At 47.9% G+C, this 27,505-nt stretch overlaps 1 protein-coding gene and 1 long non-coding RNA gene across 4 annotated transcripts; both read right to left on the bottom strand.

Annotated features, from left to right (window-relative positions):
- Positions 1–878: 878 nt before the first annotated feature.
- On the bottom strand, positions 879–21,020 carry LOC130154845 (uncharacterized). 2 transcript variants are annotated; one of them, XR_008823871.1, is made up of 5 exons: positions 11,693–21,020; positions 4,547–4,636; positions 3,998–4,125; positions 3,626–3,900; positions 879–2,069 (listed from the first exon to the last, which is right to left on the bottom strand). It is a non-coding gene; the product is annotated as an uncharacterized LOC130154845 (long non-coding RNA). The 2 variants fall into 2 exon arrangements; XR_008823870.1 differs by lacking the exon at positions 879–2,069 and having other exon boundaries at positions 2,947–4,125.
- Positions 21,021–21,318: 298 nt separating this feature from the next.
- TMEM250 (transmembrane protein 250) lies at positions 21,319–25,785 on the bottom strand. 2 transcript variants are annotated; one of them, XM_056351424.1, is made up of 3 exons: positions 25,600–25,785; positions 24,047–24,226; positions 21,319–21,898 (listed from the first exon to the last, which is right to left on the bottom strand). In XM_056351424.1, the coding sequence occupies exon 3, from the start codon at positions 21,763–21,765 to the stop codon at positions 21,346–21,348; it is 420 nt and encodes a 139-aa protein (XP_056207399.1). In that variant the 5' UTR covers positions 21,766–21,898; positions 24,047–24,226; positions 25,600–25,785; the 3' UTR covers positions 21,319–21,345. The 2 variants fall into 2 exon arrangements, with proteins under 2 accessions (XP_056207399.1, XP_056207401.1); XM_056351426.1 differs by lacking the exon at positions 24,047–24,226.
- Between the last annotated feature and the right edge of the window lie 1,720 nt (positions 25,786–27,505).

The following is a 27,505-nucleotide window of genomic DNA, read 5'->3' as shown; positions in this document are numbered from 1 at the left end:
GCGGGCACCCCCGGGCCGGCGGCGGGGCCGGGCACGGCACGGCAGGGCGCGCTTCGCTCCTTCATTCCACCTTATTTTAATCTATTTTAATCTGTTTTATTCTGTTTAAATTTATTTTAATTTATTTTATTCTATTCTGGTTTATTCTATTCTATTCTGGTTTATTCTATTCTATTTTGTTTTATGATTTTAATCTATTCTAGTCTAGTTCATTTAATTTTATTCCATTCTATTCTATCCTATTCTATTCTGGTTCATTTTATTTCATTCTATTATATTATTTCACTCTATTCTATTATTTTATTCTATTCTATTCTATCCTATTCTAGCCTAGTTAATTTTATTTTATTTTATTCTATTCTATTCTATTATTCTATTCTATTCTATCTTATTCTAGTCTAGTTCATTTTATTATATTCTACTATTTTATTCTACTCTGTTCTATTCTATTATGTTCTATTTAATTTTATTTTATTCTATTCTATTATTTTATTCTATTCTATTCTATCCTATTCCAGTCTAGTTCATTTTATTTTATTCTATTCTATTATTTTATTCTATTCTATTCTATCCTGTTCTATTTTAGTTCATTTTATTTTATTCTATCCTATTGTATTTATTTCACTCTGTCCTATTCTATTTCATGTTATTTGATTTTTTAATTCTATTTTATTTTATTTTATTCTATTCTATTTTATTTAACTTGATTTTATTTCGTTGTTGTTTTATTGGTTTATGTTTTGTCTCATTTGATTATTTCATCTTTTCATTCCTATTTTTATTTATTTTTTACTTTCTAATCTTTTATTTTTATTTCATTGTATCATTTTTCATTTTATCTTTTTTTTTTTACCTTTATTATATTTTATCGGTTTAATTTTTTCATTGCATCATTTCTTTTTTTTTATTCATTTCTTATTTCTTTCTTACATTTCCTTCATTCAAATTTTTATTTCATTATTTTTAAGTAGCACAGCCCACTTGGAAGGGCCCTACAATGACCACCTAGGCCAGCTGCCAACCGCCTGCTTATTTTATTCTTTATTTCACTTTTTTTCATTTTGTTTTATTTCATTTCCCATAGGACACCCCATTCCTATAGGACGACCCCCAGGGGGCTGTGGGGGCTGCTGGCCCCCCTGGGCTGCACCCCCCCGCGGGTGCTGCTCCCTCCTCCTGCCCCCCCCTCCCCTCCCGTGGGACCTGGCGGAGGGTCCCTCCTGGGGCTGCTGCCCTGTGCAAAGGGAATCCTGTGGGATCTGCTGGGAGATGCTGGTGTGTCCCTGGCTGTGTCCCCAGCCGTGTCCCAGGCCACCCCGCTGAGCCACCTCCCGCTCCTGCAGTTGAAGCCAACCCAGTGGTTTCTCAGCCCGTTATCTCATTTATTCCCCTAATTAATGAGCTCTGGCCACCCGCACCCGTCCCGTTGCCGTCTCCCACCGCCTGTGCCATCGCGGACGCCAGCCCTGCCACCCTTTGCTCATTTCCACCCTGATTTTAGAAACATCGGTGCACGTGTTGAGCCCTGCACGTGGGTGAGGGTTCGGCTCTGTGGGGCCAGGGCATCCCTGCATCCCACTGGCTGCATCCCAAGGGATTCTGCATCCCAAGGGATGCTCCTTGCAGCCACCACGTGCAGGAGCTGCCGTGCTCAGGGAGGGGGTGGGCGAGGGGCCAGGGTGACGGGTGCTGTTCGGGAGGTGTAACCGCTCCAAGTGGACAAGGAGACAGGCCAGCAGCGATGCTGCACACCCACGGCCCATGGCGAGCTCAAGGGGAAGCCCACAGGGGCACAGAGCTCCCACCCCCAGCAAAACCTGGCCTGCGGGGGGTTGGTTTGCGGGGGTCTCGCAGCCCGGATTTTAGTGGCAGAGGAAGATGAACCCAGCAAATCCAGCAAAAGTGCAGAGCCCGAGCTTCCCGGGCTGCTCCAGCTCCACTCCCGCCTTCCCTACCTTCCTCCTGCAGGCAAAAGCCTTTTTTCAGTGTCACAGACAAAAGCGGAGTTATCTGAGGTGGAACTGCTCGAGACTTGCAGGCAAATTTCCATTCCAAATTTCATCTTCCAGCTTCAAAAAAAAAAAAAAAAAAAAAAAGTCATTTCGCTTTGTTGCTTCTTTAAGCCCAAAATATTAAAATCAGCAAACCTATTTGCATGATTAAAATGCGCAGTGTTAGCCCTACGTCTTCTAAATAAATTTCAAAGGAATAACAAAAAACCTCTTTAAAGCATGAGCCTCTTTCTGTCTGTTTTGCATGCAAGATTGTGTCAGAACTTCTTTGAATCTGGAAGTTTCTCTCACACTCCCAAACATTTATCATTTCGAGGCTGCCTTAAAATCTGCAGCAAAATATCCCCATATTTTAAAAATCAACATTGGATGCCTAGATCTGCTCAAGGCTGAGGAATTTCATTAGCACTTGACACTTTAAAAAACAGTGTCAGGTCAGGACAAACACATTTTCTTTGCTGCACAAGATAAAATCGGCTGGGGTTTTTTTTTTTTTTTTAGAAATGATGCATAAGAAATATGTCCCAAAATTCTGAGGGAACGGGATCACACTGCCCGCAACACGCGCTGTTCCCAGCTCCCCTCCCTCGTTTATCATTGAAGCATCTCAACGCGATGCTACAAACGCCTCAGCACCCACGTGGACACCCGCCCAGGAGTGGGGCACTGGGGGCCCATCTGGCCACTTTCTGGGCAGAGTGGAGCCGCTGAGCTCCCTTCCGGCACAAAAACGTGGAATATTTCCTGCAGGAGTTCCCCCTCTCATTGGGGGTGCCCCGTGTGTCCCCGGCTGGACCATTGCATCCAGCTCATAGGGCTGCAGCGCTGCTCCTCAGGGCGAGCATCCCCATGGGGATGGCCAGCGCTCTCCCCTTGTCCCTCCTTGAGGGACCACAGCCCACACTGGAGCATCCCCATCTCACAGAGGATGCGGGGACATGACCCCAGTGACGCTCCACTGGCTGCCCAGGTTTTCCAGCAGAGCTCGGGCTCGGTGCAGGGATGGGAGTCGGTGGCGTGGATTTGGGAAGCCACCGGCACCTCTCCGAGCTCCAGGGGAAACCCAGCTGCACCCACAGGCAGCTGGGAGATGCTGCACAGTTGGGAAACTCCTGTTCTTCCCAAGTGCTTCAGTGGGACAGAAAATCCGAGCTCTGCCCAGGGCCTCCCCCCACTCACGGAGAGCAGAAAGGCAGCTAATGCTTCAGCCGGGAGAGCCTCTTCCCTCCCTTCAGCCATGGACATTGTAAAAATGTTCTGTGATGGAGAAAGAAACATTTCTTAAGTACCATTTGATGTCTCAGAATGGCTCCAGGGCTAGAGAAAACATGTTTATTTACTACTATGCTGATTTTAATGCAAAAGATTGGTTCACTGACTAGAGGAAACAAAATAGGCAACATTTTCCATAATGTCTGCAAAGTGTTCTTAGGCTGATGAAAATATTTTCTTTCTTTCTCTCTCTTCCCTGCATTTTTTTTAAACTAGCATTTCAAATTGAAGAATGGCTTGAGGGCTGAAGAAATCACTTGATAAAATACCCAACATTTACATTCTTGCAGGAGAAAAGCTAACTTTTTCTTTTTTTTTTTTCCAGCAGAACAGTAGTTTACCCAGGCAGAAGAAACAATCCCGCAGTATCCCACGTCCGTTTAACCCTTCCTGGCTGCAGCTTTTCAGTTATACGTTAGCTGTTGCCTGCAAAGCATTAGAGGTTTTGTTCCTTCTGCAAATTCTGGGTTTTGAGGACGCTGAAGATGGTTCAAATATGCTTTGCATCTTGCTTTCCAGTCGTATTTCTGAATGCCTGTGCAAGGGAGCCGGCCTGGCTGGGTACCAGCGTCCCAGCTGTCAGGGAGCCCACGGCAAAGCACTGCTGCACCAAGCTCTGCAGAAACCAGAGGACAAATTTATTTTGTGCAGACGCGACTTTCCAGCAAACTAAGTCATGAACAAGACCTGCAAGGTCTTCCTCATCTTCCTACCTCCAGAGGCGCCGCTGCCGGGGTGGCCGGTGCTAGGGCCGAGGTTGCCACCAGCCAGGCTGGCCTGCTCCCCAGCACTCTGCGGCTGCGGGAATCACCACGTCCCAGCTCCGGGCTGGAAAAGGATGCTGGAAAAAATGCAAAAATTAAAGTCTGCCTTGAAAGACTCATTTTTCGGCAGCAATCCTTCAGAGGACTTTGCAAAGCAGATCAGCTGTCATATTAAGATGAATTTTTGTAACTGGGACAAAAGTTTCCTTTGTAGGTAGAAGCAGTATTATCTACCCAGCCTAACACATGCAACTACTATTTGTGCTGTGCTGTGAACTACAAGGCAAGCTGGTAAAATTACTCGCTACCAGAAACCTTTACTTTGATGGTACATTTAGCTAACACTTCAGTGTAATTGGTATTCATAGGAGAGAGGAGATGACACAGCAGCTATATTACAGCCATATAAAGTTTATTGGGATTAACATACCATCATGAATAGCAGCAAATGACCAAAAAAAAAAAAAATAAAGGTATCACAAACCCTCATTTACATACTTATGGCAAAGGGATTTGCCTTTTCCTCTCCTCATCGTACCCACCAAGTGGACTTCACCACATGATGAGTTTTGCTTGTTGTGCTCCAGCCTGCAAGAATAGAGAAAATCTTTAATGTCCTTGTAGACAATTAAAACACCGTAAGTGAGGAAAGGGTTGGTTCCTTGGGGGATTTGCTGCAATCAGCGTAGCAGAGCCCAGTGGTGTGGGAGGATACATGGGTTCTGGCCATACAGAGCAGGAACTGCCTAGAAACACACCTCTCAGCCATGAAGCTCAAAACGGGTCTGAAGGCAGATATTCCACCTGCCTTTCCCTTTGGAAAATGGAGATAAAGAGGTTAAATGACAACCTGTGACCATCCCGGGAATTTATCTGCTGGCTCTGCCTCGTTAGTCTCTTGCTCCCTCTGCTCCTTGACCGCTTTGTGGTGTCTTCATTTCACTTCCCACTCCAGAATTACACTCTGCTCCCATTAGGGAGCCTTGCCGGCATGTATTTCACTGGGAAAGCTTTAACCCTGCTGCAGTAAATCTCTCCTGGGTCACGGAGGGTCTCATTCCAGCCCAGCAATGTTTTCATGTCAGCCCCGCAGAGATCTCCTGGGAGGCCCAGGGCTCAGAATTGGCATTTTGACGGTGTCTGAGCTCTCTGAACCAGACCATGACCCTGGCAGATAACTGCCATCGCAGCCCACTTGTAACATTAGTAATTGCAATTGCCAGGCGTGATGGGACGTGATGGGATGACAAGTGGCGTGTTCGCTGCGCCCTCCAGTCACCCATCATACTGGAGGAGGGACGGGGTGCCAACACTGCATATTGGGACCAGTCCCTGAAATCTTTGCTCAGCCAAAGCTGCAGGACCCAGGAAGACAATTTTTTGGCCAAGGAAGCCTTTCACTTGTTGTCCTTGGTGCCTGTTCAGCCCAGTTATTTTTTCTCTGCCAGCTATTCTCCTTTCCAGCTTTGAGCGTGGGGTGACAGCCCCAGTTATCCCAACCCTCTGTCGGCTCCAGCTCACGTCATGCCAACCAGAAAATGGGAAACACCGCTACAGCCTCTGCCACCTCACTCCTCTGGGCAGGGCTTTCCCACATCAGCATCCCCAGCAACACGACGAAGCCACTCATGGGATATGACATTGCTCTGAGCGAGCCCATGTGATGGAATCGGATGTTAGCGTTGTTATTTTGTATAAATAAATAAAGTTCTGAGATCTTTACATTCTTTACGCAAGGCTCGGGCATCACCCTATGCCACACAGTTGTCACGGTGCAAACGGTGCTACTTCAACTACAACCAGGCTTATTCGGTTTACGTTAAAATGATTAGGAATATGTTAAAACAAACAGAAATGAGAGTGTCTCCGAGGTGGTCGTGTTGTCCTAACTAAACTGGGACAAGGTTGCATGTAAAATGGCTTTACTCGTTTGTAAACAGAGAAGTCCTTCAGATCCTGCCATGAGAATTGCTCCAGAAGGGATGGCACCGCTTGTTTCCAGCTGGGTCCCACGAGGTGAGAGTGGGACAGCAACAAAAATAACACAGTGTTGGCCTGTTTGAATAGCTATTTATCATGGAAAGGTGTGGTGAGTGTGCAAGCAGAAGGGAAAACCCAGTCCCAGGAGGCATTTTTGCTCTGGCTGGGTTAATCCATGGGCAGGTACTAAATGCCCTGGCGTAGCTGAAGTTGCCAGTTCTGCTGCAGGAAGGTTCCCCACCTCCCCAGACACAGGCTGCAGAATGTTTTCTCAGGAGCAGCATTAAAATAATTTTTTCAGAAAAATATCTACATTCATCTGCAAGACTCAACGTGTTGGAGGATAGAACCTCTTTTTGTAAATAATCTTGATATTTAATTGCCTTTACTGCTCAGAAATTGTATTGAACTTGAACTGGCACAGTTCACGGGACTGTACAAGCCCTTCTCTGGCTGACTGCTTTCCCTTTCTGGTGTGCCCATGGTTTCTGCTCCCCAGATGCATCACCTTTCACTTGGCTGTGTGAGTACACACTCTGCCAGCACAGGACTGACTGGGACGTATCTCAAACCAAAACTCCCTGTAGACTATCTCAGGCTTCTCACATAGTATGGCTCATTTCTTTGATACAACCATCGCTTTTTCAAAGCCCTTCTTGGATAATCATTTGAATTAATTTAAAGTTGACCACTCAGTTGACAGCTAAGCAGATAAATGTGTTCAGCCTCTCCCTAGAGATGCTCTTACAGCCCACACCATGTTGGGATTTAGATGCACAGAAACACAAGCAAGATGCCTTACATCAAGGAGCTCGGTCACCCTTGGAGGGGCAAATAACTCTCGCCAGGTGGAAAGGGGACGAGGTGGCTGCATTTCTGCTCTGCAGGAGATGATGACGCCCTCAATAAGAGTGTGAAACTGCTCGAGACCAAGTCAGGCATTTAATTTTTCTAAGCTAGGTGCGTAAATGAGACTGGCATAATCGCTCTGGGTTTCCCCTTCCTTTCCGTAGCAGAACATCTTGGGTTGAAGCATCTGTGACGGGGCTGATGCAGCAAGTTTCTGCGGTCAGAGCCAGGATCCATGCATTGGTGCTGGAGGTGGAGGTGGGCATCTCTGGCTCTCAGGGCAGCAAGCCCCGCTCCTGCTATGCCGGGAGCCCTGGGACTGGTGTCACCGGCAGGTACCACTGGGAAGCGGCTCCTTCACCACTGGAAATAGGCTAACAGCCACACTGACACCCACTGAAAATTTTGCCTATTAATGTTAGCATATGGACAGCTAAACCAGTCTTCTGCAGTGAGGGCCAGTGAGGATAGAGTGGGAAGAGGGGCTGGAGCAGCCCTGCCTCCCCGCAGCTCTGGGTTCTCTCCTGAAACAGTGCTGCTGGACATGGGATAGTCTGGATTTTTATTCTGAGTGATCAAGGTGATCTTCTGAACGATCAAGTGATAACTCAGAGTAAGAATCTGAATGTCTTATGACTGTGAAATTTCCTAAAAATTTAGCTCCAACATGCTGTGAGAATGTCCTGAGAGAAGAGCGCCCAACTGTCAGCTCCTTTGCCACCTCCTCTGCCCGCTCAGCCCAGCCTCTCCCAGGAGAGGAGAGCGTGGGAACTGGGAAGTGCCCAGCAAATTATAGGATCAAACATCTGCCTTTCAGCTGCAAGACACACAGGGCAGGGAAATGACGAATGGGAAAGATGCCCTGCACCACGAGGTGCCTTTCACACATAACAATATAGGTAGAGGATGCTCTGCAGGGGCTGGCTGGGTGTAAATTACAATCAAACGTGGCACACCCCCCCCCAAATACTCAGGAAAACAAGAGGAGCCAGCTATTTGCCTGCTGGGCTCATCCGATGGCAGCTCGCCGAGCCCACCACTGCACTCCAGAGCTGCTGGTGGCACGGTGGCCACACTGGCATTCCTCCCAGGCGTTCCTCCCGGGCAGCCGTGCTGTACCTGACCTCTGCACTGCCAAATCAGGAGCATCCAGCATAACACAGAGAGATTTTGAGGAGACAATTGTGTCTAGATTTTCTGCTCTTTGGAAATGTGGCATCTCATCACCTAGCAAGAATGACTCCAGCACCCCCGAGTCCCATCAGAAAATACATTTTAATTCTCCTTGGTGCTCTGGAGGAGCCTCTTAGTGCTCTGGTCACTCCCAGGGCTGAACTCCTGCGAGGAATAAGCTGAGCACACGCAGCAGCCCCTGAAGCACTGTGGATGCAGCCAGGAGCGCATGCTGCTCCCGGCAGAACAGAACTGATGGTGGGCTGTCAGTGCCAAGCAAGGTTTTGCTCATTTTTTAAACTCAGGCTATTTTAGTATCTCTTTTGGCAGAAATCAGGAGGAGGAAAAAATAAAAGAAGAAAAATTTGTTGCACTTCGATGCCTCCTTCTCCTACCTCAGTGAAATACAAAGGAAAAATGTAGATTTCTTTGGGTGAAAATCTCATCTAACAATCTTTGAAAATACATTTAGTTACAATTAAACCAACTTCCTCCCAGGACAAATGCTCCATGGAATTTTTTCTGCAGACCTGATGGAGGATTTTAAAATGGCATCTATGGCAAAAAGCAGCTCCTGACAGTGACCTCTCTTAGAAGGTTGGTGCATCGCACACAAAAGATTTCCAGAGCGACTCTTGCTGCTTAAGTCAAGCCAAAACTCTTAATGTTTCCCACACCACCAGAGCGTGATCTTATCACGGGAGCCACACTCAGAGCCTGTGCACTGGCGTGGCTCCTTTGCTATCGGTGAGAAAGTCTTGATTCGAGGAAATAGAATGATCCCTCCAAAAGTGCATCGTTAATCTTTATTCTGTATTTGCCCAGGTAGCTCCACTGTTAGAAACAGAGGACAACCCAAGAAAAGCCATCCCTTCAACTCCCTCAGGACAATGCTCTAAGTGATGAGAAAGAGCTTCACCAGCCCAAGATCTATTGGAAAGAAGACTTCAGCCTATTAATTTTCCAGTTTTCCCACAACAGTTTTGAGAGCTTTTGTTTCCCATTGTGATAAGACAAATCTCTAATCCGCTCTTCATTAGGAGCTCTGCAGCAATGTGACGGCCCGCCCGGCCCCCAGACTCATCCATTGCCATGGGATGTCTCGTATCTGCTCTGAGGTGCTTCCCGCTCCTGGCCGGGCTGGGCTGGGCTCACTGGCACCAGGCAGGAGGAACCGGAGCACCAGTTAATGCACACAACAGCATGGAAAAAAACCTACTGTGATTTACCCACACGGAGTTCAATAAACATTAGATCTGATGGCATTCATCGTTTTTTCATAGCATGCTCGATTACTGCTTCAGTTATTGCTCAAATGACATCATTCCTGGCACAGGAATTGATTGATTTTTTAATGAATATTCATATGGCATTTCAGCCAGGAGTAGGCATTAATATTCTGAGAAAGAAGAATGAAACGTACATCCTAATTTAATGAATGATTGTAAATATGTATCTGATGGATAATGTGACGATGAGCATTTAAAAAGGCATCCATAGTCACCTCGGATGCTTTTCTTAGGAACAAAGGGGCAATGGGATGCAGGCAGGGCAAAGGGGTGAGGGAAGAGGTGGGACTGGGCCACCCCATCACGGTGCTTCTGGCCAGCTTTTCATGACACAGGTCTCCTTGGGTTGGGCTTCTGCACCCAGCCCAGCCCGCACGTTAAATGTTTGGAGATAAAGCATTTAATTATTATTATTAAATTAATAACGGTTACTGACCCCAGGTGATACTGGGGCTGCGATGCGGTCAGCGCTGGAAAACACTGACGAAAGTGAGCTGTGAAGCTCTCCATGAAGAGGCAGGAGATGACCAAGGGGGACAGGAGAGAGCACCCATCCCCCCTGTGCCCACTGGGTGCTGAGCACCCATCCTGCCCCCCGCTAGCAGCTGCCATCCCCCCCCGGAGATGCCAGGAGCTTGTTCGAGCCCGTCCTGCTGAGGCAGGCAGGTATAGCACCGGCTTTATCCTCTGCGGAGCTCTGTCATGTTCAATACCTTTCACCGTATTATGAATTCAAGGCTCGCGGTCCCCGAATGTACATATATTTGTCAGACACTCTTAAGATGTCTCCCTGTTCTGAGCACTGATCCTTTGTGAAGGCAACAGTTGTAGTGCTTCAACAGCAACAACAGCCTTGGTTCTCCCCTCCCCGCACCGGTCTCAGCCCTGGAAAGCACTAAACCATGGGCTTAGCGTGTCGCTGCTTACGGACTCTTAAACAGGCGTTTAATTTCAATGCGTGCTCGGTCCCGTGGGGAGAGCACACACCTGAAGCATCTTCTGGAAGCAGGGCTTAAATCAGGGCATCGCCATTAAAGTCACCGAGGTGACAGGCTTGAAAGGCTATTTATACCCGGCGGCTTTCTATTGTGCGAGGGAGAGAAGGGCCCTTCTGCTGACAAAGCAGAAACGTGCCTCTTCCCCACGTGAAGTGTAAAAAGTAATACCCTAAATCCACTGCGACCTTTGCAGAATTGCAGGCAGGACCATGCTGAAATGTCCCCTGGACTGAGACCGGGGAGCAGGGACGCCAACGGGTGCAGAACTTGTTTTCCTTTCCCTCTCCAATGAAAACAACCCCTTGCTATTCCTCTTAGCAGCTGGCAGGGAAAAAAAAAAGCTACCTTTGCAGGCCAGCTCCTGAAACTCTCGCTTAAGATACCAGCCAAGGAAAAGGGCTCTGATCCCTCCAGCACCCTGGAAGAGCAGCCCTGCAGCCAGGGCTCTTGTTTGCGCATCAAGATGCGTGGGACCGAGTTTGACGATAAAAATATATACAAAGTTATGCTTGGTATGGAACAAGCAGGCAGTAGCTGCTGAAGACTTCACAACATCCTGCTTTTGGCTTGCCTCCAAAATACCAAAACAAAACAAAATTCAGTTGGCATCTTTGCAGATTGAAGCAAGTTTTCTTTTTTTTTTTTTTTGCAACAATTGCTGAACAAACGTTTCGATGCTGTGCCCCCGCCCCCGCCCCTTGCTTTCTCCCCCAAATCATGCGCTGGAAGGATGTAAATGATGTTCAAGGTCACAGGCAGGCTGCAAACAAACCTGGCCACGGCCCACCTCTGTCCTCGGTGGTTTCACTGCACCGTGTCCACTGCCGTGAAGCACAAGCTGAGGGTGATGAGTGCATTCGCCCACCGGCAGCAGTGGGGTGGCTTCTTCAAAAGGGCTGAGCCACAGGGCTTGGCCCCGCACACTTATGCTGGGGGATTCTGGACACCCCCCCTCAAAGAGGTGCAGCTTGCACTCCCGGCTCAATGCAACCCCTTGTGCTTGCCATTCACATAGGAAAAGCAAAACCATCTTCCTCCTGATGGCCCCGTCCACGCGCTGCTCCCAAAGGCAGCAGGGTGTTTCTGTGCAAGCCGGGAAGCAAGGCAGCAACGCCAGAGCTACAGCAGCGGCAGCAAAGTCAGCCTCAGAAAAAACCCACAGCAGTGACCTGAAATGAGGGACTTCAGGATTTGGCCTCATATTTCTTGTGCTACACGCTGACACAAAGCAATGTACATCTTCTGTACGTATGCACATTGCAACTTGACCTTATGAGCATCGCTTTCAAATGTTTTATTTATTTCCCCAAGAACAGGCAGTTTTGTTTGAGAAGAACACAAGGTGAAATCCTGACCTCGTTGAAAGCACTGAGAATTTGCCATTGACTCCAGCAGAACTAGACGTTTCTCCCGAGCTATAACCAGGTTTCAGGTCTTGGTTCTTGCTTCTGTTCTTTGTTGGTGCTTGATGCTTTAAAGGAAGAGACAAAAAATCCTATAGCCCTTTCATGCATGCCCACCATTCCCTAAGAATGGAAAAAGCAGCATCAGTCCCCTCCTGCCCTCCCTGGCAAGCAGTTACAGTCCTCGAAGCGTGAAATTTGCTTGCCTGTATTGTAGCTCATTGCTATCATGTCGTTACTGATCATAAAAATTATCCTGTGTTTCTCCAAACCAGGCACCGCATTCATCCCGTTCTGAAGGCATTCGCAGTGTGTGAATATAGGCATAATTTAAACAAACAATCTCTGTGGAAACCACCCCCCTGCTATCGTAAAGAGGAATGCACTCCCCTGGCTTTCAACAGCCAGATTGCAGAAATATGTGTATTTATGTGGTTTTTTTGACCTGGCTAGCGCTGCAAAGCCCTAAGAGCAGCCCCTCTAAGCACTGCAATAGCTACTTTGCAATCAAGCCTCGCCGTGTACCCAGAGGAGCTCTCTTCGTATAGTGTCTTAATCAGTACATAAAATGCTTTCAGTGAAATGCTGCCTTCTTCTGTTTATTTGTCACAACTGATGCTCTGGTGAACAGTAAATAGGAAATCTGTTGGCAAATCAGCACTACCAGCTTGGTTCATTAGGAAAGGCTGGAGGACAGGAGAACTGCGTGCAAGTCCCCGTTGTGCCTCGTGATGGACCCTCAGTCCTTGAAGCTCAGCAAGTTGTACAAATCCTGAAGGCACATAAATCTCTCCTAAACCAAACCCTGCAAAACCGAAGCACACGTTTATGTAATTCTTAGCAATAAGGATGAAGTTATTAAAAAGATACGGGCTGATCACATCAATGTACGCAAGAATTCACCATCAGTTTGGCTAAGAAAACTTTATGTTTCGAGTTCAGCCCGTTTTAGCTGCGCGTGCTGCTCCTCACTCGCCTGCCTCGGCCCCAGCCCCGCTGCATTGCACAACGGCAGGTTTCATGTTTGCCACCAGACCGTTTGCAGTCAGCGTCACATGGAAAAGAAGGAAGTAACAGTGCCTACATTGCACGTAACTGCAAAGCAACTGTGTTTCCAAGAAACTATTAAGCAGTGTGTATTTGAAGTTTAAATTAAAAAGAAACTTGGAAGAATTTTTCTTGGCTTAGGGCTTTTTATGAAATTCAGATTCTAAGTGCAATGTGTCCAGGCAACATCAGTAATGCAGCAAAGCCAGGCTGCATGCAGTGAAGTGGTGTCTCGGGCTCTGACAGGTGAAGCAGGGATCCAAGTGGTCCCCAATGCCATCCACCCACTGGTCCCCTCCCCAGGCAACGTCCCCTTCCAGCGAGGCTGGCAGGAAGGAACAGCAGCCCACAGCCCCCCGGGCACAGCCTGGCACCTCACCGCACTCCCACTCCGCACAGCGATTGCCAAGGGGCTGGCAGGCACGTGTGTTCCCTTCTGCTGAGCCTGCAACGAGGCGGCCCCGTCCATCCCAGGGACCTGCCTGGGATCGCTGCCGGGCTCTACCAACGCCTGCCCCAGCCCAGATGCCTTTCGCCAGCCAAAGGCTGCTCCATTGCACCCCCAAGCCCCCTCCCCGACTGGGGTTGGCTTTGGCCCCAACTCACAGACAGTGTTAGGGTCAGCCCTGCACTCACCCAGTAGGGTGGACCGGGGTCCTGGGGCTGCGTGGGTCCCCATGCCCCGGGATGCTGGCAGGAGACTCGCCGGGACACGGCGGCTCTGTGTGAAACAGCTCCTTTGTGCAGGGCGGGTACACAAAGCCGGGCGTACACACAGCTGCAATTGTTCCTTGGGAGCTTTGCATGGATGAGGCCACTGTCCCCCGGCAGCTTCAGACACCCTTGATGTCAGAATAAATGAACAGGCATCATTAAAGCAACCGCATCAGGCTTTTAAAATATACATTGCTGTAATTTATTTTTGAAATCATTGCTCATTTTTAGCAGCAGGGAGGTAAGACTCCTCTGAAAGAAAGCTCTTTGCCCATCTAAATTCTCCCCATTACTGAGCAAATGGTTTGCAACAACAAATTTATTCCGTGGTGTCTCCTGTGCTCTTTTTTGTTTGAAAAAGCCACAAACAGATTGTGATTTTCTCTAACAGATTCACCATCTGGGAAATTTTTCATGCAACTCCTTTCCTCACTGGGAGCAAGTTACTCAGAGGGGAATTCCCAGCAGAGAGCAGACTCTGAAGGGATGGGTCGTTCATTTAATTAGCATGCATAATCTTGATGTCCTTACTCAGGCAAAACTCTCACCCGGGCCAATGGGAGATTTTTATTTTTTTTTTAAAGAACCAGCTAAGGACTTTGGTATTTGTCTCTTGGTGTTACATACAGTATTTTCCATGCAGGGGAAAGTTGGCTCTCGGATGCATTAGAGACTGTGATTTACTACAGCCTTCTGCATCCAAGGTCAGGATGCAGCCCTTCCAGCCCCTGTCACAAGGCTGAGCGCTGGCAGGAGCAGAGCTAGCGGCAGAGGAGCAGCTCCCTTTTGCACACTTACCCAGTTGCGGGAACATCACACATTTTTGGAGCACAGTCTCTGCAGACAGTGGAGTGTGGGGTGGAGGTCAGTGGGGCAAGAGGCTCTCCAAAACCCGACATGCATCAGCTCAGCAAAGCATCGTGTTCGTACAGCCCTTGGCAAGCTACACCGTCTTTTCCCCCTCCCCTAGTAGATGAATTTATCGCTTGAGAAAGATGCGGGAGATGCAGGGATGCTCCTTTCATCTACATTAACTTAAAGCTACTCCTATGGTAAACCAGCATGGAGCCTAGCCTTGAAGCGCAACACACATGCAGTCTTGATTTCAAGCCACCCAACTGGAGAGCTCAGAGCAGACCCTGACAGCCCAGCTCTGCTCTCACCTAAGCACAGTTCTGAGAGCTGTACAAGAAGATCTTACGCTAAACAATTTTCACTGGCTCATTACTGGACAAAACTTCGCTTTGAACTGACATTTTCTGGGCACGATGACTGCTTTGAAGCAGGAAGACAAAATTAGTGCCGGGAGTTGGCAGGTGAAGAAATGCGAGTTGGTTGGGTGTTTGGTTTTTTTTTTCCCCAGCAGCAGAGCTGTCCAGGAGCTATGGAAACCTTGTTTGGCTAAATAAAAATGGAGAAAGATAACAAGGCTTCATATTTTCCAGCAATGTCTTCACTGGAACAGTATGCTATCTGTGCATGCTAGAGGCTCCAGAATAGCCAAAGCTGTTCCTGAAAGCAAATGTGCTGTGTTGTTTTCCACAACTGGTAGTAAACGCTGTTTCCTATCTTCCCAGGAAGGAAAGGAACAAACCCAATGATTTATGAGAACCCTGGGAAGAATTGCAGCGAGCTTTCAGCCAGGTAGGGCCCTTTAAGGTAAGGGACTTGTCTCTCCTCCTTCTCCAGTCTGGTTCCAGTGCCTTTCTGCCACTGACACCTGCAGACTGGGCCACAAGCCACCCCCAGCTGGCTTGTTATGGAAAATGGAAATCCCAATCCTAAAGCTGTACAGATGGAAGCAAAAAGCTCAGCCCTTGGAGCTGGCTCTGGGAGTGAGCTGAGTGTCTGGCAGGGCACAGAGCCTGCCTTCGAGGAACCCCGAGGCTGCTCCCCTGGCTGGGGCACCAGGTCATCCAGCATCCCAGCCTGGGTCAGTGGCACTGGCATGGTGAGGTCCTGGGGTAAAAGCTCACTCCAGGAACTGGGAAAAACGGTTCTTCCCTAGGAGATAGCAAAGGCTCAAGAGACATATTTAGAAAGAACAATAATAGCAAATGCACATTTATATAGGCCATTCCTGAGCCTTTAGTTGTCATTGAGTCCAATACTCCACAGCACTCACAGAATCATAGAACCATTTAGGCTGGAAAGGACCTTTAAGTTCATCAAGTCCCACTGTTTAACCCGGGACTGCCCAGCCCACCACTAAACTATGTCGCCAAGCACCGCAGCTGCGCTTTTTTTAAACACTTCCAGGAATGGTGAATCCACCTTGTCCCTGGGCAGCCCATTCCAGTGCTTGACAACCCTTTCAGGGAAGAAATTTTTCTAATACCCAATCTAAACCTCCCCTGGCACAACTTGAGGCCATTTCCTCTTGTCCTATTGACACTCAACCAACTTTGCCATCTGTGCCAGCCATATTTTTGAGCGTTGCTTATGGTTTCCTATGTAATACTGAAAGTGAAAAATATATCCACCCTTGCCCAAATAATTCTCTTGCAGAAACCTCCTTCCACTTTCTTTCAAGCCCTCCACTGTGAGTCTTCAGCTGTTATGTTGAGATTGCAGAAAGGAGCATCTCCTACATGCATGGGGACAGTGGCTGCTCTATCCACACAAATATTTCTCCAGGTCACCTCCAGCTAGGTCTCAGGGGTCCTCTCTGTGCTGGTTCTCTGAAGCCTGTGCCTCCACTGGCTCTGACCTTGCCACTCACTGGAGAACAAGTCCCATCCAGCATCTATTTTAGGGTTTTATGCTGCTGCACATCACTGTAGTACTTCCCACGTAAGAATAACAGTAATTACAAAGTCCATCACAGTAGGAATATTCCTGTTTATTCTCCTAGGAAGCATCATAACTGTGTCCTGAAGCGATACAGCTCTGCACTGCAAGCTCAGCTCCACATAAGGAAAGACAGCACCTTCTACTAATTCATCAAGGTGCACCTCAATGCGAAGTGACAGTTCCTTCCAGTCACTCAGATGCCCATGGTGGGCAATACAGTCCGCTTACCAGAGTTAAAGCCCTGGAGCTAGCAGCTGTGCTGTGCTCCTGGCTCCTCTCATAAGTTGTTGGTGAATGACCCTTCAAGGATGTAAAAAGAAGTGTTCCACCCAACTCTCGATGCTGCTTCTGAGGCACAACCACACAGAGCCTGATTCTCCTCGACCATGCCCTTGCTCTGACTATTTGCACCCGTGCAAACAGCAGAGGAGGATTTAGGACATCCCCACATCACACCACCAACAGCATCATAACACAAAAATCTTCCTTTTTCTTCTCAAGCAATCAATCTATCCATCAACATGTTAAAAAAATAAGTTTAATGTAGGAGGCATGTTTCATACAGAATTTCACAGGCACCCAAAACACCAGCTGGTGTCATGTTCTGAAGAGTTAACAAGGTGAAACTCCAGCGCTTCAGTCTCGTTCGCACATTCACAGGCTAAACAACAGGCCAAGGCAGCTTTGCCACCGCACATACCATCACTGTCATCCCTGGTCTTACATCTGCAGCACAGCCAGAGCCCCCATTGCTCAAACACCTGGAAAGTTCTGGAGTGAGCAGGACTCATGGGGGAAGTTCTAAAAAGGGGTTAGCATGGGTCCAGACCCACAGATACACTCCCCCAAATCAGTATTTCTAGTATTTTCTTAATTACCCTTGAGGCCATTTTTAACCCAGTAAGCATAACAGTAGCATTTAAAGCCCAAACATGGAAAGAAAAAAATTTTAAAATTACAGGGAACAAACCAGCTGCTCTTGCTGTTTGGGATGGAATCGGTGTGAAGGAATGAAATAGAAAATTTAAAAAATTCTAGTTATAGCCATCTAGACAGTAAGAAGGGAAGACTTAATGCATTTTGGAGCCTGATCCATCTCTCCCAGCACTGATGAATTTGGGAAGATTAAAAACTCCAGAAGAAAAACTTCCCCAATGGGAAGTTCACAAGTACCTGCTCAGCATGAAATATTTCTGGCAAATATCATTATAAGCCATTTGTTTGACTCTTGAAGCAGGAAGTTCACCGTCCCCTGTTACCCCCCACCCCACCCCCCTTATTAAAAATGCCAGGATTTTCAATTAAACTAAATGGGGGGGAAAAACCAACCCAGTTTATTCTTTGCATATACTTAATACGATGTTTAGCCTGCCTCTTCCTCCCTCCCTCAGTTGTAACTTGGCTCCCCTTGAGCTTGTAAGAAAGTTTTAGAATCTCAGCTCCTTGAGAAAAAAATATTTTGGCAAAGTAATCCTAAAAGCTTTGAAAAAAATATCAGATTTAAAACCACTGAATTTAAATTCTGAACCATTACCAAGATCTTACTTATTCTGCAATCTCCCGAGAATGTCGTGAGGTTTAATTAGCTCCAGTTGGAAAATGCTTTGAGAAGTGCCGTAAAGGTGCCAAATGCTGCTCCACTCATGTAAATCTAAAATGTTCAAATTATTACATCATAAAACAAATCATTTGAAAATTAATTCCTCTTCCTTGCCAGCATGACTTTAAAGGGGGCTCACTTCCCCCACTGCGCTGGTAGGATCACACCACCCGAGCACCGCAAGGTGGCCAAGTGCTGGCAGTGACCAAGAATCAGAGTATTTTGAACTTCATAGCCCCTTTGAGGTCTCCTTCTCGACTATTTAACCTTGGGGTTGTCTACCTTCGTGTGCCATTGCAGACTGGAGCTTCAGGGCACTCTGACAGTAGGTACTTGGCTACCTTTGTGAAAGACGACTGGAGAATCACTTCCCACTGTCTTCTAAGCAACTCGGCCCCAAGGTCTCTCTCGAGGAATATTTGGGCATTTGGCAAACGTTACTTTTTTCGTGATTCAATAAGGACACGTACTTTTTCCTTGGTACGCACTATTGACCCTGGCTGCAGAGGGCTGATGGGAAGTCTGTGCAGTAAAGCAATGAACCACAACACAGAAGCCCTTGTTTGCTCAATTGTCCCTGCAGGAGTGTCACATAGCAGACTTGGACTGCTTAAAGAACCACCACCAAAGGTAGCCGCAAAAGTGGTTTTATTGAAGTAAGATGTTGTAAAAGTGAGGCTTAACAAAGTCCGGTGGCAAGGTTCAATCTATTACTTACTGCACAGAGGATATAATAATGATTCAAAGTTACCAATACAAAAATTTAATGCCCTGTGATACAAGGTTATGCGCAGTATCAGTCACTTACCACAGATGTGCAGTTGCTAAGGGGTCTCTCAGCCTCAAGGAGTAACCTTGAGAGGTGTCCCAACTCAAAGCGAGATCACCACCATTGCACCCAGCTGCTTAAGCAGGGAGGGCTCAAAAAAGCTCACTCAGGCTGTCATATTTATGGAATAAAGCAGTTGGCTCGCAGTCAAATTACGTGCAATGGAAAAGGTAAGTATGAGACTCCTTGTACCCACAACCTCCTTTGTTCCTTGACCAAATTAGTCTTGGAAGGACCACCTGCTATTCATGTGTTAATCGCATGATCAGTGTTCCGGTTTCCAAGCTCATATACATCAAAGCTCACCGTGTCACCCTGTTCCTGCGTGGGTTTTCAAAGAACAGGTTGCAACTAGAGAAGTTCATGACCCGGTCACAGCCTAGACCTTTACTTCCTTCATAGCCTGAACCAAACTACCACAAGTCTGGTCAAGCAGACAAGTGTATGGGTCACAAAGGGCACCCAGCAGCCGAGGCAGGCACGGGCGGGGAGCACAGCAGTGCCCACTCGTACCACAAACCACCCTTTTACTCATTGTTACAAGGAGTGCTGAAATACAGCCACTCCAAGGTGAAACAAGGTCCTACCACCCAACACGCCTGCCTGCTGCGCCTCCTGCGAAGGGAGAGGGAGAGCCACTCCGAGCTGGTTGCTCAGCTCACACCAGGGCTGATTGCTGGCCATCTGTAACGTGTTTCCTGCAGAAATTCTTGAGCATAGCCACCCCAAGAGTCCCACAGTCTGCACACCAGAGCTGCAATGCCCCAGGCTGACAGCTGTACCGGGTAGGAAAGCACTGGGCTGGGAATTACTGGGAATTCTCTCCACCCACAGAGCAAGCTGTAGCTTGGACCTGCAGAATACAGAGGACCTGCAGTCCAGAGAGCGACCCCCCCCAAAAAAAAGCTCTGGGGGGCTCAACAGTTAGGAGGAAACTTCCAGGCACCAGTTTGTGACATATGCTGATACTACATCTTCCCTGCAGAAACAGCCTTTGACTCTCAGGGGGCTAATCTAAAGTTCACACCAGCATGGTCCATTATTTATTCAGCTCCACACATTCAGTCTGCATTATCTGTAACACCTGATAATGAGATAATTTCTCGGTTTGCTTTAGCTTTGGGCTTTAGACAGAAGTGTGTCTATTTTGCATCCATAAGCCTACAAATCAAAGTATGTCAGCAAGAGACTAAAGAGACATACTCACAAACTGAAATATGAAGCATCCTTCCCTGTGTGCAAACTCGCTTTTTCCTCAACCACATTCATATCACAGACCAAAGAGATCACAAAAGAACAGTCACGTATTTCCAGTCTTGCTTATTCCACTATGATTGACTCCAATGATTTCAGGGAGTGGAGGGTGGGAGGGAAAGGGTTTCTGTCATTTTTAACAGTGTTTTTACCAACAGTTCTTTAAAGAACACCAGAAAAGGAGCAATATTCCATTATAACAAAAAACAAACAAACAAAACCAGAATAAAAATAAGCTTTAGGCCAGCTTCTGGGCTCCATAAATAAAGTTACTTGACTGACTGCATGTGAACAATCTTGACACCTTAGATCAAGACCTGTAAAACTGAGCTTTAAGGCTTAACTCCCTTCTTGAGCTGTTAGTAAAGCTCTCCAGTGACCCCACTCGTACCGCTGGGGAGGCAGAAGAATGTTTCCTGTAATTGCAGAGAACAATTATCACCATTTCAAATTGTACTCTGCTTTCAGTCTCTCCTAGGTAAGACAGTCTCATCTTGCCATCCTCCATCTGACAGAGATACCTCTGTGAGAAAACTGGAACTAATCAGTTCAGGAAAAAGTAGAACCAAACGCCACAATCTGAACTCTAAGGACCATTGCAACGGGTTCTCCCTCAGTCATTGCGAAATGATAGCATATTTGCCATGACTGGGAATATCAAGAGCACATCCCAAACTCTGCTCCCAGTCACTCCTGTGGATTCGTTCTTTTACAGTAAAACTCAATTACTCAGCACTAACTGCCTGCAAAGGACAAAGCCATTCAAACCTATGTAATTATGTTAAAGTGAACAGAACAGTATAGTGGGTCAAATGTATGTCCTGCACAAATCTAAAAACAAAAGAGGAAAAAACCCTCCCAAACCCCTGCACTCTGCTGAATTTGGCCCCATAATCTTAGTAGGGAATATGCAAAATGCAAACTACATAGAGAAAGGATAACATTGGTCAAGTAGGATACATGTTACACACCTGAGACATTAAGGAACATTTTTAGGAAAAAGGTGAAGATGGATTAAGAGCATGGGGTGCAAAGTTATCTGGCTTCTGTCCTCCAGATAAATCACTGCCCTTTTCATGCCCACAGGAATACAGGAACAGCAGCAAGATAAGCTTCTATGGATTAGAAGAAACTTCTATTAACTTGCGCTGTGCAAAGAAAAAAACCACGCAATCAAGTGTTGCACTTTGATAATCCATATGGCACCTCAACCCTCCAAAAAATACAAATTCCAGAGACAAGTACGTTAATTTATCAATAAAAAGTAGCACTGAAATAAATTAATTTATATAAAAAAAGAAAAGAGGATATTGACACATTTTGGGTAGAAGAAAAGTCACCTTCTCAGCCCACATGCGCTTGTTTTATTTACATATCCACAAATACCATGAAACACCATCCCAGCCCCCCCACTAGCAGCATGGTCACATGAATCCCATAGATGAGCAGTTCATTCATGAGGCTGAAGTCTACACGCCTTCGCCCCAGTAAGAGGAGGATGATGGAGAGTTTGTACTGGAAACGCAGAAAGATCCGGATGCCAAGGTACTGAAGGCAAAACAAGATAGAGAGTGCCACCCAGAGGATGGAGGTAAATAGGCTGCAGCTGAAGTACAGCAGGAAACGAATGAATCCATACATCCATCGGGATTTGAGATAGATGTCGAAATTGTTGTACTTGGTACGCACCAAGTGAGTGGTCCTTACCGGGCCACAGGCCGAATGCAGGCAGGTCGTGTGGGGACCGTGGAACGAACGGACCCGGCGGGGAATGGGGATTACAGGCATCAGGCACCCCACCGGTCACGGAGTCCCAGGGCAGGATTTACAGGGCACATATCAAATATTATCCATTAACATGGAAGAGATCCAACAGCCTGGGAATGCTAACTCTTTGCTGAGTTTCCAGGAAGGAAGAGACCTGCAGGAAGGCAGAGAAGGGAAACACATTTAAGTAGCCTCAGCAGGAGGAGAGGCAGCACAGCAGATACTCTCTGGCTGGGTGGTTACTTACAACTGCTTTGCAAAACTCAACTTCTTTGCTTAAAACAACTTTGCTTTGCTGCTTTGGTCATTGTTTACGAGGCAGACATACAGAAATACAATTCTGTTTCCATCGTCACCAAACCAGATTCCAAATGGCTCCCTGGTAGCATGCAATGTCAGTGCTAGCCACAACCTGTTATAAGCTTTACAGCGTTAATGCAGGAAAGACAAGAACTTTATTCTGGAATTATCCTAGCTACTTCACAGATCCTTCTTAATTGAAAAGCAATCCTGCAACAGTCCACCCATCTGAGCAGCAGCAGTAACATGTGTGGTTTGCATTGGATTATATTTCTTTTAAAAGGAAAAAAAAAAAAAAGAAAGTTCTCTAAGTACTTTTGCAAGTGAATTCCACAGCCCAGACACAGCAGTGATTCTAGATTTCTGCTCATTGCAAAACTTGGCAAAACTTCACCAAATAAACAAACTGAAAATAATGGAAGGTCTTGCAAGAACAATGAGGCAATCATGTTTTTCACACTCTACAGGATGTACCTCCCCTTGCTCAGACGAGCCTTGCAGTCTCACTGTCATTGCACCCAATGGCAAGGGCAGCCTTTCAAAGACATCTACTAGCTTATTTCTCCCTTTGGGACCTGCAGAGATAAGTGAAATATCTTGATCTCTGGAGTGTTTAGGATTTATAATCCTAACATCCTTCCACACACCCATTGTTGTTATGTGAGTGATGAGCAGTAGCCTGTTAGCTGCTCTGTGCTTCACCCCAGGCTTATGATGTGCCAAATTCCGGGAATTATGAAATGACAATACATTCATCAGATAATGCTAGAAAACAACAGGGACTTCCCCAGCCTCCTCACACACCCAGGCGCTCTGAATGCCTGGGTCTGATCTGGCCAGATCTTTCCTCTGTTGAACCAGAAATCCTATTACTCTTAAAATAAAAACTAAAGTAATTTAAAAGTTACTTCAGGATTTTTTTAATTTGTTACTAACAAAACTAATCACAGAGTAAATTATAAGGCTGCAGGAAATTGTGCTTTGATATCAAACCCCTCTGATATAATGTGCATCACTGGGTAAGTCTGTTCACTGCTTCCTGCCTCAGATTACATGTAAATGGAAATTGCAGTTCTGATCTCTTCTGCTTGGCCCCAGGTTCTAATTCCTTTTTGCCATTACAGAAATTTACAGGCAACCTGCTGGCTCTACATGAACCAGGGACTAATAAAAAGGAGAACAGGTTGACTTATGATTAAGGAATTTTGGAAATTGAAGTCTGTTCTCGATTACCAAAGACACCCTCATAATTTTAGGTGCCTCTTTGCCATAATTTCCTGTCTGTAAGGAAATACTAAGCAGCTCAGAAGTGTGTTACAAGAATGTATTTTGCAAGACACACAAATTGGTCAAATACCAAACCAACCCTTCTGAAAAACAACATAGTTTTGTGTCTGGAGCATGCAACCAAACATGCTTCCCACATGCTGCATGTATACTGCTAAGTGTTTCCAGAGATACTTTCTGAGAACTAAATTCACAAGACAGGTTTAAACCCACATACTCTGGATTCAGAGCATTCAATTTCTGATGATGCAGCCTCTCCTTACAACCACTTTCACCAGGACACAAAAGACAGCTCATCATTTTCCAGCAAACTCTTACGTAGCTACTTAATCTGAGTCCCTCAGCAGCCAGAGGAAATCAGTGGGCAATTATTAGAGTGCTCAGCAAGACCATGCCTGAGTGACAGAGCACAAACTCCGCTTCCACGAGCTGCAGTTTGCGTGGCAAACAACACACCAGCTTCATACCTGAGCCCTGTTTTAGAACAGGGGTTTTCATTTTGACAAAACCTTCTACAGATAAATCCAAGAGAACCACTCCAGCGGCTCAGCTGCAGAGAGTTACTCTTCATGAGCAGCAGCAGCTTGTTCCCATTTACTGTGCCCACCACATAAACAAATAACCTTTGGTAGAGATAAACTCAAATATCAACACTGAAACAGCCATGAGAGCGGAGGAACATTGTGAGAATAAAATAAACTTCCTGAAATATTACATTTTTAATGGTGCTGCCATCCACTCAGCAGAAGGTCGGTAATCCGCTGCCGTTTCTGGATGCCACTTAATTCTTGTAACAAAAAAGTGAAGTTTTTCTGTGATACCTGGCCTTCTAGGAAGAGTGAAAGAAACTGCTAAGGTGCTTCATAGACTCACAACACTCTACATGTGAGTTGATCTAAAAGATAAAATGAGAGAGTAAGTTTCAATTTGCTCGTCTTGTGTGTTAAAAAGTTGAGAACTCCAAGCCCCACCTCCCCAAGCATGAATTTTTAATCCCACAAAGACTCTGACAAGAATCATGCACTCCTGAATACACATATTACAGCTCACTGATACATGCTGGAAACAATCAGCTAGCTTGTATTCACAATGCTATACACAAAGACAGGAAACAGAGAAAAATCACAGAATCATCACGGCCATCACCGTTCATCCAGGGCACGTGAAACACAATGCAGAGAGCACACACAGCCAGCGTTTTCCAAACAGAATACAGAAGGGCAGGCCCCCAGCCTGTGTGTTGGCACACAATGCCTAGAAACAGATTTGGACGCCCATTCCTCAAGACCATTTTTTCGGGCCTTTCTATTTTAAAGAACATTGCTGTGAGGCTGGAAAGCCGAGTTGGTCTCTTCTGGGTATCATCCTACAGCTCAAAGGATTTCAGCTCTAAGGCCCTGGCAACTTGATGTCAGCCACGCTGCCGTTTACCCCATGCATCACATTAACGGTGGCCTCAGCAAGAAGTTAAAACTCTGAGTAACTATTCACTTAGATGAGTTTTCACTCCCTCTCCTTTAAAATTAGAGCGTATGATGAGAAAGCTACCAAAATGGAGTGCTACTTCTCTTCATCTCACACACTGCAGGCAAGGTCTGCTGGTGCTCAGGGTGCTCATAATTCTTGGAGGAGAAAAGATGACAGAAAGACCCCAACGTTTGCAGATGACAGCACCATCAGTCAGGACCAGTGAGCCCAAAGTGTTCCAGAAGGAGCCAAAGAAGGTTAGGGACAATGACAAATAAAGGTTAACGCTGATAAATCAAAGCGGGAGTAGCGGAAGGAGGGGAAATTCGAACTCCTCCTACATCCTACCAGACCCTCAATTAAACCGAATCCACTTGGGAAGGGACCTGAGGGCAGGGAGCTCCGCCAGGCCTTCCCCACGGCCTGCGAGGTCCCAGCCCAGCCAACGTGGAGCCCTGCCAGCCGGGCGGCCGTGACAGGCGGGCACGGCCACCGGGGCACGGCTGCCACGCACCTCAGGGGGGCAGAGCTCCGCCGGCGTGGCCAGGGCGGGGGGCGCGGGGGCCCCGGGGCCGGCCCGCACCCGCAGGCCGCGCCGACAGGCCAGGCCCGGAGACCCCGCGGCCCACGGCCCCCCGCGGCCGGTGACCGAGCGCTGCCGCACCCACCAGGCCCGGCGCCCGCGCCGCCCCTCGCCGCGGGACCCATCGCGGAGGCGGCCGCCGCAGCAGAGCGAGGCCCGGGCAACCGCCGCCGCCGCCTCCCCCCGGCCTCAGCCCCGGGGCGTCGCCCCGCACTCACCGTCCTGCCCATGGCCCCGTGTCGGGCGGCGGCCACCGAGGCCAGGCGCCCCGGGCCCGGGCTGATGGAAGGCCCGGGCCTACGGACGAGCGCCGCAATGCGCATGTGCGGGGGGCAGCGGCGCTCCGGTTCCGGCCGGTGGCGGCGACGGCGGCAGCGGGCGGGGAGCGGGCGGGGAGGCGCGCGGCGATGGCGTCATCGCGCCGCGCCGCCCCCGCCGGCCGGAAGCGGGAGGCAGCGGCGTTGCCCGGGCAACGGGGAGGCGGTGGGGGCGAGGGGAGCGGCCTGCGCCCGCGGCCGTGCCGGGGGGGGCGCCGCCGGCTGTGGGGCGGGCAGGGGTGGCACACCGCCGGGCCGAGGCAGCCCAGGCCTGGGAGGGTCGTTTCGAACGTTAACCCGACCGCTGAGGGGATCGAGGGCCCGACTCAGCCCGGCATCACATGGCGGGGTTTCAGCTGCCCGTGGCCTAGGGCAGGGCCCTGTCCTGAGGGTGCTGGAGCACCCCCTGCAGCAGGATCCCCTGCAGCAGGATCCCTTGCAGCAGGATCCCCTGCAGCACGTACACCGTTGCTTGAAACAACAGCATGGCAAAGATTTCTCCAAGTCGCTCACCGCTCAGGCCTTTTCTGCCCGAGTGTGGTTTCGTGGCGAGGTGGATGCCGCCAGAACCCTTGAGCCAGGATGGCTGGGGCAGCGCTGGCAGTTACGTAGTAGGGGTCCGTGTCCCAGGAGAGCCCATCCTGCCTGTGCTCCCGGAGGGGCCATGCTTCACTCAGGGCCTTGCCCCACTGAAGGCACTCAAGCACTTTTAGAAAAGCAAGGTGCTAAAATTGCAAACGGAGGACCCCCAGATGTCTGTGGAGGTCAAAAAGATCCACAAAGTTCTTAAAAAACAAACAGGTGGAGGAAAATTCAAAAGCGATATATAGAGAAGGAACATAAAACTTCCTCCCTGCTGTTTTTCCCTTAGAATTAATCACAAATTACTTTCCATAATGGAAAGAATACAGAACTTTTTCACTGGCTCCCTGCCCCACTTGCCGTCTAGGCACTACCACAGTGGAAAAACATTAAATAGCAATAACTCAAGCCATCTGCCAACGCTAAGACCTGCTGCATTGCACAGGCAGCTGAGGCACCAAGCCAAATACCTCCCAGCGTCCCAACTGCCTCGCTGCTGCTCACGCTCGGTTCCAGTTCCGCCCCATCCACATGCCCCACGGAGCAGTTTTATTCTGCAAATACAGTGAAGGGCCTGAGGTGCAGGATGTACATCATGGGGAAATTATAGGCAAGGTAATAAGCGGCGGTGTACTCCTAGCAAATTGCCATTTCTTGTGTCTCCCACACAGCTTTGGGTGGGAGGGAGAAAGGGAGGTGCAAAGCCGATGCATTTTCCCAATAGCATGAAACTGGGAACATCTGTTTGGTGACTAAGATAACAGGAGAGCCGTGTTCCACTTATTTCCCTCCGCCATTGCCTGGGACTGGTGCCACAGCCCAGAGGTGGGATTTCCAGCCCAAGCAACAAAATTATAAAAGGTGCTTTGGCTTTGCAGCTTCGCCTTGGAGAATTACAGGGATGCTGCTGAATGCAAGTGCTGCAAAGGGGCGCTCCTGGCATCCTGAAGGAACCCCTCAGAGTGGGAAAGGTCTTTCCTATCCTCCAGAATAAAAAAACCAGGCAGCTCCACTGAGCAACCCCACAACCTAAATGCCTGTGTGCAAGGGGGCGGCGCAGCAGCATCTGTGCCAAAACTGACCCTTTTAATTTCTTGGGTCAGGATGACAAAAGAGCAAGATGGCCCTATTCAGTTTTCTGCCTGAAATGCTTTGACCCCTTTGCTGCTTCAATGCATGTGTATCTTCATAAAAAAATAAACTGTTTTCAGGTCAGGCGTGAATT

Source organism: Falco biarmicus, chromosome 9 (genome assembly GCF_023638135.1).
Source record: "Falco biarmicus isolate bFalBia1 chromosome 9, bFalBia1.pri, whole genome shotgun sequence".
NCBI classification, from domain to species: Eukaryota; Metazoa; Chordata; class Aves; order Falconiformes; family Falconidae; genus Falco; species Falco biarmicus.
This window is presented reverse-complemented; position numbering and strand designations above follow the sequence as displayed.